Raw genomic sequence first — 14889 nt, forward strand, 5'->3', positions numbered from 1 at the left:
CTCTTTTGGAGATACATTCATATTGGACTTGTTTGCAATTTGTCATTTACATCCATCAGTGGGTTTGGAGAGAAATGTATAACTAAAATTCTACACTGCAAACTGGAGCGTTTAAGTTTAAGAGACTTATACGAGTCAGTGAAGCTCTAATGAAAGATGCTTTGGAGTCACACTAAAGGAAACGTAGGATCCAGTGTTTTTGGAGCTTGACTCAAGTCACTCTTTATTGTTTCTAGAAACCAGGCTACATCCCTCATAAATATGGTAGTACACGAGTGAATGAAATATATATTTTTTTCAACCAGATTGTTTTTGTATAACTGTGGTTCACATTAGTATCAAATCAAATCATGTCATATTTAGTCAGTGTCAGTTGTAGAAACCCACCATGAAACAAAAGTGCGCTGTTGGTGTTGTTTCATATTTTTAGGTTGGAAAATAATGACAGGCCAATCAGATTGCTCTGAAACTGTTCCCTCCCACATGATATGATTACATTAAGACACATCATCTTCTAATTTGATCTAATTTAACTGCAGTCTCATGTGGATTAACAAGAAAATGATGATCGTATTTTATTTACTGCTGATTGTCAGAGTGGGGCGTAAGTACATGTAGCAATGTCAGATTTACTTCAGATGTATATTTATATCATTGTCATGTTCTTACAGTAATTTAGCAGAACATACCTGATTCTTTCTCTGTCAATAATCACTGAACCGTGTTTCTCTTCATATTTTCAGGATGCACAGATGATCTGATCATTGAGACAAAGAGTGTTGGACAAGATGTGACTTTGACTTGTGTTCGCAATACATCTCTGGACACATCAACCTTGTTTTGGATCAGGCTTGTTTCTGGAAACTTACCTGAATTCTTTAAAGGAACATTCACTTTTAATTATGATGATGTTGATACGACTCCTCGCATTACAACAAAACAAGAACCTGGAACATTTCTCCTGCATATTAATCAAGCAAAGCTAAGCGATACTGGAGTTTACTACTGTTTAAGAGTGAACCAACTTGATGTGGTACTTTTGAAAGGAACATTTCTGAGAATTGGAGGTAAACATTTATAAAAGTAGTTTACATAATTTAATTATCCAACATGTATGTATAAAGAGAGTACATGTTTCCATAATTTATAGGAAAGTGTGTGCCATTATATATAAAAACATTGTTTAAGTACTTCAATGCTCACTAAAGCATTATTATCATGTTTGTATTTCTCAGGACCAGAACCTAATATCACTGCCGTCATACAAGAGCGTACATCTGATCCAGTCCGTCCAGGAGGCTCCGTGACTCTGCAGTGTTCAGTCCTCTCTGACTCTGAGGAGAAAACGTGTCCAGAAGAACAGAGTGTGTTCTGGTTCAGAGCCGGATCAGATGAATCTTATCCTAGTGTCATCTATGCACATGGAACCAGTGATGGATGTGAGAAGAGTCCTGAGCCTCACTCTCCACAGAAATGTGTCTACAGCTTCTCTAAGAACGTCAGCTCCTCTGATGCCGGGACTTATTACTGCGCTGTGGCCACATGTGGAGAGATATTATTTGGAAACGGAACAAAACGGGAAATTGAAGGTAACGGCAGAACATTTCCATATAAATCAAGATTAATTTAGATCATGTATCACAAAGCAATTGTACCGTATGCCTTATATCATCTTGTCAAAATAGTTGTTAACTCCAATTATTTGTTCATTTTCATATACTTTCAGAACTCAATATGTGGGATTTGCAGAAGACCAACACAGTTCTGGTTCTGCTAGTTGCAGCTCTGGCTATGAGTCTGATTGTTATTGCCTTCCTGATTTACACCATCAAGAGGAAAACTTGTGATTGTTGCAACGGTAATATAAGTTTCTAACAGTATCTTGCAAAAGCTAACTTTCCAGAATTAACACAACTGATATGTGTAAATTAACCTTCAGGGTCTTTCATCCTAAATCTCTGTTTTTATTTTATAACACAGCTCGGCAATCAAATGCTGCAACAGCCAGCGGTGACCACCAAGGTCAGCAGGTAAGGTTTATAAAGAAAAGATCACTATGGAAAAGTTATTGGACTTTTTTTTTCCACTCTACATATATAGAAATTAAAATATGCTGTTTTATATTATCTTTTCATATTTATTCAGAGAAATGAGGACATGTTGGTTTATTCTGCACCAACCTTCACCAAGAGGAAAACTGGCAGAGCAGAGAGAAAGAATGTAACAACAGCAGAGGGAGAGACCGTCTACACTGATGTCAGGACTTTAGTGAAAGATTAACAATCTACTGGATTTGCTAATTAAAGCTAGTATAAACTGTTGTTAATATGCTGCTTCACATCTGATATCGGTTACAGTCTTTTACTTTGATAACCTTGAAAAATATTTTACGTTTCATTTTTACATGTTTTAATGGCTTTTGTTGATATTCTAGTATAATGTAAAAAATGTAAAAATGATTAAATATATTTTTCATAATTCCCACAAGTGAAAAGCAATGTGACATACAGTCTGTCTTAACCCTAAATTAACTTGACATCTAAATATTAAAACAGTTTTAAATAATCAGGGCAAAATAAAAAAACGATTACATTCCACACTATCAAGCCTCTCAACAAAACTATACTGTATGTCTAAATATATTTGCAAATAAAGACAGTATTTGAATAAGTAATGTGTTGTGATTCCTATAAAAATGATTTTAGGATTGTACCTATAAGTTCAGGTGGTTTATCACAACCTTGAGGGTTGTTGTGAAAATGTTACATTGAGCTATAGTGTATTGTATGTTTTTGTAGTATTGTGTATGTTGAAGGAACACAATGGAAACAAGACATCAGTCACGATGTCTGTGCACAGCGTCTGACTTCCATTCTAGAGAGATCATCTCAGACCTACGATTAATGTAAATATTTTAGTAACAATGACGATAGTATTTCCCATAAAACTAATTTTCAGATATTAACCATCCTTTATCTCACTCCATGATCAAAATGTTATCATTGAATAATCTGCCGTTTTAGAATCGTTAAATGTCAGCGTGCTGTGCTGCGAAAACAGAAGGTTCTTTTTTAATTTTGCCAAATTAAAATTCAACACGTCACCAAAATCTGTCGGATCTATTTACAATAATCATGAGGAGGCAAAACTTATTTGTCTTGTTGCTTCTCATTTCACATTCGAGTTGTCCTTGTATGCCACGCTAAGATTACAAAAGCTGAATTTACCTTAATTAAGCCCAAAGTGAATGATTTTTACACAAATTCTATGAATCATATCAGTTATCTGTTCTACGTACACATGAGTATTTTTTTAACCTTTAATTATCCAGGATAGTGCCATTGAGATTAAAAATCCCATTTTCAAGAGAGTCTCGTATATGTGGGAAAGTTAACTAAATGTTCTTCTCTTGCTCCAGATATCTGGGTGCACTTCCCTTCTCTCACCAACAACCCCTAAAGACAAGCTGCTAACCCCAGACAAGTGCAGTCAGATCAATCTGTGACCAACAGTCCATAACCTTAGTATCACCTTTCTGTGTCCAAACTCCTCCTGCACCTTTATCTGCAGTACTCCTGCACGCTTTTATTGTGAAATGTATAATTAGCATTCCACTTGCCTCATTGAAAATGTAGCAAAGCAGCTTTCAAACTATCAGTTGTCAAATTAGAACGCCCATATGTCGATACGGCAGCAGATCAATATTAAACTAATGTAATACGTGGTTAAGTGCTAAAAGCAGGATACGTCCCACTTGCTCACATTGTATGATGCAAACAGCTTACTTTATTGTGCACACAGGATATTCTTTTAGCAACATGGATTTTCTCAAGAATGACTCTGGAAGATTTCTGACGTAATCCTTTTTTATTTAAATTTTGATTAATGTTTCATGATGCAGTCAATATTCCAAGCCTCAACAGATATATTCATTCTTCTTTCAACAAAGCAACATTAGTAAACACAAGTTAAGGCTGGAGCTCGCTACTCAGGCCACACAGACACCTCTGAACACACATCACATGTCTTTTGTACTCACATGGATTTTGAGTATAATATTTCTGTGTATCTAATGTCATGTAAAGATAAAATCATTCACACACACTTTATCCATATAATACATGTTGGCTTTCCAAAATCTAACAAAGAGCTGAACTGTCTTTTTTTTTACAATCAGTGGATTTCACTCAAACAGAAATCAGTGCCGATCGTTGATTCCTTTGACTTGTTTTTCTCCTTCTTCTTCCTTTTCATTAGATAGATCCAGTGATGGAGTAGTTCAGTGCCTCTGTGTCACCATCCTAAAAATAATAGTTTTAATAGTCAGAGCTGTGACAACAAGACAAAGAGTAAATGGTATCAGAGAGGCTTCCTGTAACATCCTGGATTTTTTTATAAACAAGAATATCTGTTGATTCCAGTTATGTTCTCCGTCTTTGCAGTTTACTAAACTCACCTTCAGTTCCTTGAGAAAACAAGGATGGCAATCACAATCACACAGAGAGCCAACAGCGCCCCAAGGATGATGTTAACTGGATCCCAATCCTGAATTGTTCCTGAAAGTAATTTAAAAATGTCATTTAACTCTTTACTCCTTGTTTCCATGAAGTCATCCATGACTTTTAGGTGACTCATTGGTAAATAGCTTAAATACTGCCGATTAGTAATTTGTAATTTATCATAATTCGTAACAATTATTTTAATTATTGAATTTCATGAAATAGTTGAGATGATGTCATATGAGTGAAGACCTTTATTGGTTTTCAAGTCTAAATGTTGGGCACCTTTCAGGTAAACGTGTGAAGGGAACAATAAGTTGTGAGATGATTCATGAATTTAAAGTTATAATTTGCACCATTTTCCTCAAGAACAATGTGTAGACTGTTAAAAAAAGAATCCCTTTCAATCATCACTATGACCCACTAGTGTGTGGTGGTGTCTCTACAGAGACTCTGCCCTCTGCCTGGATTTCCTCTTTGCTTCTTATCTTGCTGTGTTTGCGACGTTGTTGGGCGTCATTAAAGAGCCTTTGAGCCCCATGTCGGGTTGTCAAAAACCACCGCTTTGTCACGATACAGAGGCACAAGCCCCCCTTTAGCGACTGTGTGATACAAAGCGGCCATTTCTGACAACCTGGGATGAGAACGGGTTGTTACATCGCTGTGTTTTTATGTGCTTCAGTGTTGCCCCTGCTCCTCTCTCTCTCCTTGCTGTGTGCAGAGTGATGTTATCTGTGTCTGACTGAGAGCAGCAGCGAGTAACACACGGGGCCGACAGGATGGAGCGTCCACAAATCCGGCAACGCACACCTCTGCAGGGTTGTGCGGAGGTGTGGGTGTGTTAAATCATTGTACAACTTAGCGGTTTATATTATTTAAGGCTAAATGTTCTTCATAGTTGAGTGCGTGGCCTCTTTGAGTAACAGGTCTGTGCCATCACATTAGCTAGCTGTGACGTTTTAATGACTTTTTTTAAATATTTAAATACAATATATGAAAATACAATACTTTTAGTTCAACTGTAAAAACCTACTTGTCTCCACTTTGGTTCCTTCACCAAACAGGATCTCTCCACATGTGGCCACAGCACAGTAGTAAGTCCCAGCATCAGAGGTCTGTATAGTTCTGTACAGACTGTAGACACAACGTCTTTCTTCTTGTTCATCACTGTGAGTGTAAATGATGCCTGGATGAGATTCTCCTGATCCAGATCTGAACCAGTGCACACTGCGTTCACCTGGACACTGGACTCTGTTTTCTTTGTTCTTGGAGAGAAGTGAACACTGGAGAGTCACTGAGTCGCCCGGCCGGACCGACTCAGTCTCCGGACTTTGTTTCACGTAGATAGATTTCTGATGATTACGATCTGCATGATTCAGGTAAAAATACATTAATAAGAATGAATAATTACAATTACTAAATGTGGCAAAAGAAAAATGTATTTTACCTTTCACAACCAAGAAGGTGCCATTAACAAAACTGTGTGAATATCTTGCTCCATGGACACAGAAGTATGTCGCTTCGTCCTCTTTGCTGATATTTCTGATGGTTAGAAAATACTGAGCGTTCCGCTCTGTGACTTCGAAACGTGGGTTGTTAAATTGCTCACTAAGTGTCATTTTGCCAACAATAACAGTAACTACCTGTTGGACCATATATCCAAGAGGCTGCTTGTACCAGTAAAATGATTCCGTTTCAGAAACTGAACACTGCAAAGTAACATTTCCACCAAGTTCAGTCAAAGTCAAAGAGAGCTGGTGAGGATCCTCTGCAGTTTGAATCAGATCTGAAGAAAAGAGACAGAATGTAACAAAGTTAAAGCACAAGATAAGTAAACAGGTAAAGTATGAACCCTTCCAAAGATTAATACATGGTCGTGTCTTTCTCAAAGTAGTTAAGAGTTGCACTTACACACTGTACAAAGTAGAATCAAAGCAGCCAGTCCTCCGATCATTGTGATACAGCACTCGTGTCTTGCACTACTGATGTCACACAACCAAGTGGAAGATGTAGTCACAAGGTGATCAAGGTTTACAAAGTAGAATGATTGGCTGAAACATAGAAAATGACCGTCCCCCTTCATTTTTTCAACCTTTGGTCTATTTTCATGAGATAGGAAATCTACATGTTCTGAGTATTTGTTGTATTTTCAAAGCAGTGTCTTTATTCAGACTGCATGACTACATTTATTGTTTCTGTGATAACCATTTTGTGTGTTTTGGCCTATTTAAGAGCAAGTACTGAAAGTTTTTCAACAGCAGCAAAATCGGTCTCATCGGTCACAATGTGGAGAAATATTTTTGATTTTAATCGCATGCACATGCACACAGGTGACACAATACACATTTTATATTTGTTTTTTGCAAGACAATTCCATAACTTCAAATTAACTTGGAGTGGCAGATGGTTTGTTACACAGAACAAAAACAAAGTGCTCAGCAGGTGATTGGATGAACCATCTGTGTATCACCGTCAGTCAGGAACAAACACCCTCTCCTTCGAGAAAAGTCTTCATCACTGTACTTTGTTCTTTCACTGAAGAAATACTCTCCAGATCTGATGAAACGGGGCCAAGCCCCTATTCAGAATTACACTAATATAACTGATGCTGTAGCAGCTTTTGTCGTGTCACAAAGACCTAAAACACGCCCGTGGCTGACACACTGCTTGGCCTAACTTGGCTGAAGTCCAGTTTTACAGTGATCCTGCTGGCCTCACACACTTCTGTAACTGAACTAAGACTGAATTAATTTTTGGATATATTGTATATTGCCAGCTTGTTGGCTAATGACATCCGACATGTAAATGAGACAGCGTTTTCCTCTTTCAATGTAGGCTAGATGTTTTACTTCCTGTGTTTGTGCTAAGCTAGGCTAAACTCATCCTGGAACTGGATTCCAATGGTTTGATAATTGTCTAAATTTGGACGTCCAATCAACACCAAGAGGTGAAAAGGAGGACTTTTGAAATAGCATTAGCTACAGCATAGCCTGCAGGCTTTAATGACAGTTGTGGAGAAAGGTGAGACGAAATGTGGCCAAAGCCACAAAGAAAATGTCACTGGTTAAAGAGGGAGAAAGAGATCCAAACAAATCCAATAAGGGGCAGGCAAAAATCCAGGGTCGAAAAACAGGCAGGCAGGCAGGGTCGGAACAGGCAGATCATGAACAATATAAAGGTACGCTGGAGAACTTGGCAATAACACACAAGACAATCTGGCAGAGAACAAGTGCAAGTGAGGGGACCTACATAGTGAGGGCTAATGAGGGAATGGGCTGCAGGTGAGATGGGTGTGGAGGACCAGGTGAGGGGAATGAGAGATGATCGGGTGTGAATGGTAGGATCTGAAATGACAGGAGAGTTAATAAAACAAGCAGACAGGATGAAAACAAACTAATATGAAGGGGAATTCGTGACAGTTTGCTTATCATTTCCTCTTTTTTAATAACAGATACTTTGATTTGTTTTAGCACAAAAAGCACTAGTAAAACCAATAACATTAAGGACAGGCCCATTTAATTAATGATGTTACTAGTTACACTTGTGTGTTTCACAAGTCTAAATGTCTGCTTTGAAATGCACATTAAGACACAAAGTGAGAAGGATCAAATAGACTGTCAGTGTTTTTCACCAGTGAACTGCTGTGTAGCTGTCCACCACAACTTCCCTCAACTGTAGAGCAAAGTATGGCCAACAAAAACACATACTGAGCATTATATGTTGTAGACACAATTAATTTCCGTTTTAAAACATATACAATGTAAAAAATGTAAGGGGACAACTACTCAATTGAATAAACCCGTCAATCTGTCTGGTCTCACAGCACTTTGTAAATCCCTTCTGCATGTAGCGAGAGGAGCAAGCAATGCTACATGCAACAGCTACACTGACAGACTGAAGCTGTGGTGGGCCACTTTTACACCCTTTGACCACCTTCAAGACTGTTTACTGTCAACAGACTATTCAACAGGATGTGTAGTGAGGGAAGAGCTACAATAAGCTTCAGCAGGCAAACTTATTGTTTTATGTTTACTTGTTGCTGTGTTCATTTAAACTATAGATACTGTCTATCCTTCATGTTTTTAAGATGCAACCATCTACGACCGTATGCATGTGCAGTCTTAAAATATCACAGATGCATATTTGCGTGCAAATCTGCAGATTTATTCACCACCTGAGTCTGTCACTGCACCACAGACTTAAGCAAGGCTGGCTCACCTATTTGTAGATAATCAGGCAAACTTAACTTAAGATCAAGGTTAAAAATTCTGCATAGACAAATAGACCAGAGTGGGTCCAGTGAAGGATGAGCACCTCCCCCTCTGACAGCAATTACAAATGAACAGAACAACACTGCAGAGGAGTGTGATGAAAAATGGTCAGGACATAGTGTGACTGGGTGCATTTGTCCGACCCTCCTGAACCCTTAACCTACTCCTGTAAGTTGATGTGATATTAATAACAATCATAAAAACAAGTGTGTTATTAAAAGGTAAAACATCGTTCAAGCCGAGCTTCCTGAGGCTAAAACAGAGAAAGGTAGGTTTGTATTGACACATTAGTTTGAGGCCCGGCTACAGCAATGCTTAAGTTTCCACGCATCATTTGTTTGTCAGTGGTGACTGTGAATGTGTGTCTATTTCTGTCCGTTTGTGTGTGAAAGTACAAAGCGTGTTTTGGCTCGTTGTCAACGATACGTTGAACCTGATGAAGGCCACAAACCACAACGAGCTGGTCTAACAAGTGTGACGGAAGTTTCGGTCCTAAACTGTAGATAGATAGGTTGTCTTTCTAATTTCTTTCTCCATTCAACCTTCAAGTTGTCAGGAAACCTTAACGCTGTTTTGATAATTATTTTAACGCTGGAGTTTGTGGTGTTGTACTGGGCTGCATTTTAATGTTATTGTGAGGATGTCAACTGTAAATAAAGTGACCCAGGATTGTTTATTGATAATCACCTTGTTATTGATTATACTGTTTTATTTGGGGTTTTGTCCCTCGTTCACACTGGACAGATAAATATATACGGGTCAGAAACTTTAAATCGCCTCCAGGTGAATGTGATACTGTGAGAGTGGAGCTCTGCTGCGGCCTCTCACCAGCCCCCTGAAAAGAAGTGATGTGAGTATAGAGGAGGGATGGTTTAACCGCCCTCCTCTGTACGCTGTGCTCTTCCTGCTGATATGACTGACAGGCAGGAGTGGGCGGGTCATCATTGATGATGTGGAGCATCTGAATTGGCTATTGTGCATAACATTTAACATGTCTCTATCTCTGTGTATCGTGATGGCAAATGGATGAATGCTTCTTTTCTGCACACAAATCAAACTGATCAATACATTCCTGATTAACTGAGTGCTGCAGACAATGTTGTAGAATTTTCTGTTCGGCCCAGAAACATAGACCTACATGTTTACAGATAAATTAAGTGTCATGCATTTATATTCAAAGGGTCAGGCCAGTTTAAAAAAGTTAATTCTTAATCTTCCGTTTGTATTCCCATGGAATTTGACTCCGGTTTTCACATTGCTCTCAACGTACATACATAGAATATAAAAATAAACAAGAAAAATACAAAAACAAGGACATTAAAGACAACAAAGTAGAACAGAGAAACTAAACTTTAACACTGAACTACTATGTACAATATAAATATATATCCAAGAATATATATGAACATAAAGAACAACAACAACAATGACAATGGATTTGGGATATTAGTGCAGATAATAGTGCAGTATGTCTGATTAATTGTTCATGAGAGTGACGGCCAGTGGAAAGAAGCTGTTCCTGTGTCTGGTGGTTTTGGCGTACAGTGCTCTGTAGCGCCTACCAGAGGGGAGGAGTTGGAACAGTCTAACACAGAGGAGCCATTTACTGCAGAAAAGAGAGGACATGTAATATGCTGAATATGTGCACAAATACAAGCACTCAACTGTGTGAAGAAAACACAAACAAAGGGTTAAATTGGCAGGGACGCTGGATTGTAAAACATTTAGAGCTTGGCACTCTTCTTTAGACAGCATCCCGACAAACTGTTAGCATTTTGAATTTTTACACACTTGGAATCGAATCGAATCCTAAAGCTAGAAATGTTAGAGCCATGAGTTAGCCACAAAGCAACTGGATCTCAGTTTTGATGCCTAAATGCTACAATCCTTAAATGTGTAAGCTAACACACAAACATAATGAGTGGCAGTAATTCAGTCTGGTTTGTTTGCAATTTGTCATTTACATCCATCAGTGGGTTTGGAGAGAAATGTATAACTAAAATTCTACACTGCAAACTGGAGCGTTTAAGTTTAAGAGACTTATACGAGTCAGTGAAGCTCTAATGAAAGACTCTTTTGAGTTGCACTAAAGGAAACGTAGGATCCAGTGTTTTTGGAGCTTGACTCATTGTAGAAACAAAGAATCATGATGTCTTTGCCTCTGCTGCTTCAATTTTGACCACAAATTTAATCCATCTCTTGTAAGTTCTCCAACTTTTTGGGAGTGTAATACTTAATTGCTGGATTCCCCCTTAAATCTTGTTAATTTGCCATTTCAATGATCATAACCTTACAAAGTCTTTATTGTTGCCTAACTTTAACTGCACCTTAGTCATGAGAGGAGGAAATGGCTTAGTGCATCCTGGACAGGGATAACATCTCACCCCATGAACCACAAAAGAATGCACCAGCAATCTAGTTTAGGGTTTCTAGAAACCAGGCTACATCCCTCATAAATATGGTAGTACACGAGTGAATGAATTATTTTTTAACCAGATTGTTTTTGTATAACTGTGGTTCACATTAGTATTAAATCAAATCATGTCATATTTAGTCAGTGTCAGTTGTAGAAACCCACCATGAAACAAAAGTGAGCTGTTGGTTTTGTTTCATTTGTTTAGGTTGGAAAATAATGACAGGCCAATCAGATTGCTCTGAAACTGTTCCCTCCCACTTGATACGATTACATTAAGACACATCATCTTCTAATTTGATCTAATTTAACTGCAGTCTCAAGTGGATTAACAAGAAAATGATGATCGTATTTTATTTACTGCTGATTCTCAGAGTGGGGCGTAAGTACATGTAGCAATGTCAGATTTACTTCAGATGTATATTTATATCATTGTCATGTTCTTACAGTAATTTAGCAGGACATACCTGATTCTTTCTCTGTTAATAATCACTGAACCATGTTTCTCTTCATATTTTCAGGATGCACAGATGATCTGATCATTGAGACAAAGAGTGTTGGACAAGATGTGACTTTGACTTGTGTTCGCAATACATCTCTGAAAACAGCAACCTTGTTTTGGATCAGGCTTGTTTCTGGAAACTTACCTGAATTCTTTAAAGGAACACACATTTTTGATCATGTTGGTGTTAATACGACTCCTCGCATTACATTAAAACAAGGACCTGGAACATTTCTCCTGCATATTCATGAAGCAAAGCTAAGCGATACTGGAGTTTACTATTGTTTAAGAGTGAACCAACTTGATGTGATACTTTTGAAAGGAACATTTCTGAGAATTGGAGGTAAACATTTATAAGAAGTAGTTTACATAATTTAATTATCCAACATGTATGTATAAAGAGAGTACATGTTTCCATAGTTTATAGGAAAGTGTGTGCCATTATATATACAAACATTTTTGAAGTACTTCAATGCTCACTAAAGCATTATTATCATGTTTGTATTTCTCAGGACCAGAACCTGATATCACTGCCGTCATACAAGAGCGTACATCTGATCCAGTCCGTCCAGGAGGCTCCGTGACTCTGCAGTGTTCAGTCCTCTCTGACTCTGAGGAGAAAACGTGTCCAGAAGAACAGAGTGTGTTCTGGTTCAGAGCCGGATCAGATGAATCTTATCCTAGTGTCATCTATGCACATGGAACCAGTGATGGATGTGAGAAGAGTCCTGAGCCTCACTCTCCACAGAAATGTGTCTACAGCTTCTCTAAGAACGTCAGCTCCTCTGATGCCGGGACGTATTACTGCGCTGTGGCCACATGTGGAGAGATATTATTTGGAAACGGAAGACAACTGGAAATTGAAGGTAATTCACTTCTGGTAAACTTGTTTTCACCCTTTTATTGCCACCTCACATGCTTTGAAGGTTGAAAAATCATCTTTCTCCACACTGTTTTACAGCACTATATACTGTATATTCTGTAATAGCTTGTTTTAACCCAATAGTGTGTTTTTATGGCTGCACCATTACATCAAATGGAGATATTCTGAATTTCTTGGGCATCATTTGATACATGTTTCTTGCAATTCATCTTCACATGTTAATGACTGGATGAAAGAAAATAAGGCTCTGTAGGTTTTAATAATATTTTGCTGTAGATCATAAGTTATTAATTACAACCCACTGGCAAGTCTGTGTGGTAAATTAGTTTTATATGGAAATGTGCATATTTAAGTGTTAATTAGTCTTGGTCAGAAGTCAAAGAAAAATCCATACAGATTGATTGTAGGGAAATACTTGAAACAAGTAAAATCCTCTTTGGAGGAATTACATTTTCATTTAGTTTTACTAAAAGTCATTGTTTGTTTTCATGTTTCAGAAACCGGCTGGTGGTCCTTTGGTGACGGTATATTTCTGGTCCTGCTGTGTGCTGTCTTTACTATAAGTGTGAATGTTGCAGCCGTCCTCATTTACGCCACCAAGAAAAACAAGTGTGATTATTGCAATAATGAAGGTAATAAAAGTTACCCCTCTATCTCTCACACACATGAATATATGTATTTATATTTTATCATTTGTGTTGTAACAAACTAGTGCATCCATATCCATTTTTATCTCTTTATATTCTTTTTGTTTATTTCATATTGTAGCTGCTGTTTCCCTGCTTGAAAATGTTGCAAAAAGGAATTTAAAGGTAAGATCAACTTATCCGAAAACACTATTGGTATTTTATTGGTATTTGTCATCTTACATCATGTGCAATACATTTCCTCAGAGAAATGAAGACACATGGATTTATTCTACTGTCGTCTTTACCGTGATGAAATCTGGCAGTGGTGGAACGAGGAACGCAAAAGCAGCGGAGAGAGAGAAGATCTATGCTGCTGTTAAGGCTTTTGGGTTGAATTAGCATGTTAAGTGGACTGTTTGAGATCAGTTGGTACTGTATGTGATAGCTGATGTTATTCTTTTTAAAGTTAAAGACTGTTGTATGTGGCTATTATGTAATATTTAGCATTTCATGTATATCTGGATTAAATGTTTTGTTTTAGACCGTCCCACTGATACTTTACTGTCACACACACTTTGTCTTTGTCAAATGTGATACTTCTAGTCCTTTACTCTGTCGTCTTTACCGTGATAAAACATGAGCATAGACTTTGTTTCACATAGAAAGATTTCTACTGATTACGATCTGCATGATTCGGTTAAAAATAAATGAAGAGGAGTTATAATGTAAATCATTTCCATGAAATAAAAATATGGCACAAACACTGAGTGTTCCCTGTTGTTGCTGTGAACCATGAGTTGTTAAATTGCTCACAAACTGTCATTCTCCCAAAAACTATTGCAGCGACTGGTTGGACCATATATCCAAGATACTGCTTGTACCAGTACATTTTGAATTTTGAATCCGATCTGAAGAAAAGAGATCGGTCTTATTGACTGCATGTGTGTATTTTAAGGTTGCGATGTGCAGCAATATTTTGATTTTAATCACATGCACACAGGTGACACAATTCACCTTCTCTGACAGTTTCTTCTGGTTTCCATGGTCCTTTACTGGTCAACAGAAAAATAAAGCCTTCAGTGCTGTTCTTTGTTCTTCTTACTCAGAATGAGAATCAGAATCAGCTTTATTGGCCCTGATGTATACGCATATATGTAATTTGACTCCGGTTTTCACATTGCTCTCAACGTACATACATAGAATATACAAATAAACAAGAAAAATATAGAAACAAGGACATTAAAGACAACAAAGTAGAACAGAGAAACTAAGCATAAACATTAAACTACTATGTGCAGTATAAATATGAATATATATATATAAATATATATGAACATAAAGAACAACAACAATGACAATGGATTTGGGATATTAGTGCAGATAATAGTGCAGTATGTCTGATTAATTGTTCATGAGAGTGACGGCCAGTGGAAAGAAGCTGTTCCTGTGTCTGGTGGTTTTGGCGTACAGTGCTCTGTAGCGCCTACCAGAGGGGAGGAGTTGGAACAGTCTAACACAGAGGAGCCATTTACTGCAGAAAAGAGAGGACATGTAATATGCTGAATATGTGCACAAATACAAGCACTCAACTGTGTGAAGATTACACAAACAAAGGCTTAAATTGGCAGAGACGCTGGATTGTAAAGCATTTAGAGTTTGGCACTCTTCTTTAGACAGCATCCCAACAAACTG

General features: G+C 37.8%; 2 protein-coding genes across 2 annotated transcripts; one reads left to right on the forward strand and one right to left on the reverse strand.

Annotated features, from left to right (window-relative positions):
- The first annotated feature begins 561 nt into the window (after nucleotides 1-561).
- On the forward strand, nucleotides 562-2280 carry LOC142962902 (uncharacterized). Its single transcript, XM_076103584.1, has 6 exons — nucleotides 562-604; nucleotides 744-1067; nucleotides 1236-1589; nucleotides 1727-1858; nucleotides 1981-2030; nucleotides 2146-2280. Exons 1-6 carry the CDS (start codon nucleotides 562-564, stop codon nucleotides 2278-2280), a joined length of 1038 nt encoding a protein of 345 aa, XP_075959699.1.
- A 2178-nt stretch (nucleotides 2281-4458) lies between these two features.
- On the reverse strand, nucleotides 4459-9731 carry LOC142962903 (immunoglobulin kappa light chain-like). Its single transcript, XM_076103586.1, has 4 exons — nucleotides 9599-9731; nucleotides 5947-6285; nucleotides 5533-5865; nucleotides 4459-4556 (listed from the first exon to the last, which is right to left on the reverse strand). The coding sequence occupies exons 1-4, from the start codon at nucleotides 9729-9731 to the stop codon at nucleotides 4459-4461; spliced, it is 903 nt and encodes a 300-aa protein (XP_075959701.1).
- Between the last annotated feature and the right edge of the window lie 5158 nt (nucleotides 9732-14889).

The sequence above is a fragment of the Anarhichas minor genome, unplaced genomic scaffold, assembly GCF_050575085.1.
Source record: "Anarhichas minor isolate MPS153535 unplaced genomic scaffold, ASM5057508v1 ptg000028l, whole genome shotgun sequence".
NCBI classification, from domain to species: Eukaryota; Metazoa; Chordata; class Actinopteri; order Perciformes; family Anarhichadidae; genus Anarhichas; species Anarhichas minor.

Bases quoted from the DNA above. Each gene is read 5' to 3' on its own strand.
- LOC142962902 (XM_076103584.1), top strand. From the start codon at position 562: ATGATGATCGTATTTTATTTACTGCTGATTGTCAGAGTGGGGC. The intron at 1,068-1,235 runs GTAAACATTTAT...TGTATTTCTCAG, and splicing joins AACATTTCTGAGAATTGGAG to GACCAGAACCTAATATCACT. The intron at 1,859-1,980 runs GTAATATAAGTT...TTTATAACACAG, and splicing joins AACTTGTGATTGTTGCAACG to CTCGGCAATCAAATGCTGCA.
- LOC142962903 (XM_076103586.1), bottom strand. From the start codon at position 9,731: ATGCTCCACATCATCAATGATGACCCGCCCACTCCTGCCTGTCAGTCA. The intron at 6,286-9,598 runs GTGAGAGGCCGC...TCTTTTCTTCAG, and splicing joins CACTTCTTTTCAGGGGGCTG to ATCTGATTCAAACTGCAGAG. The intron at 5,866-5,946 runs GTAAAATACATT...TGAATCATGCAG, and splicing joins CACCTTCTTGGTTGTGAAAG to ATCGTAATCATCAGAAATCT.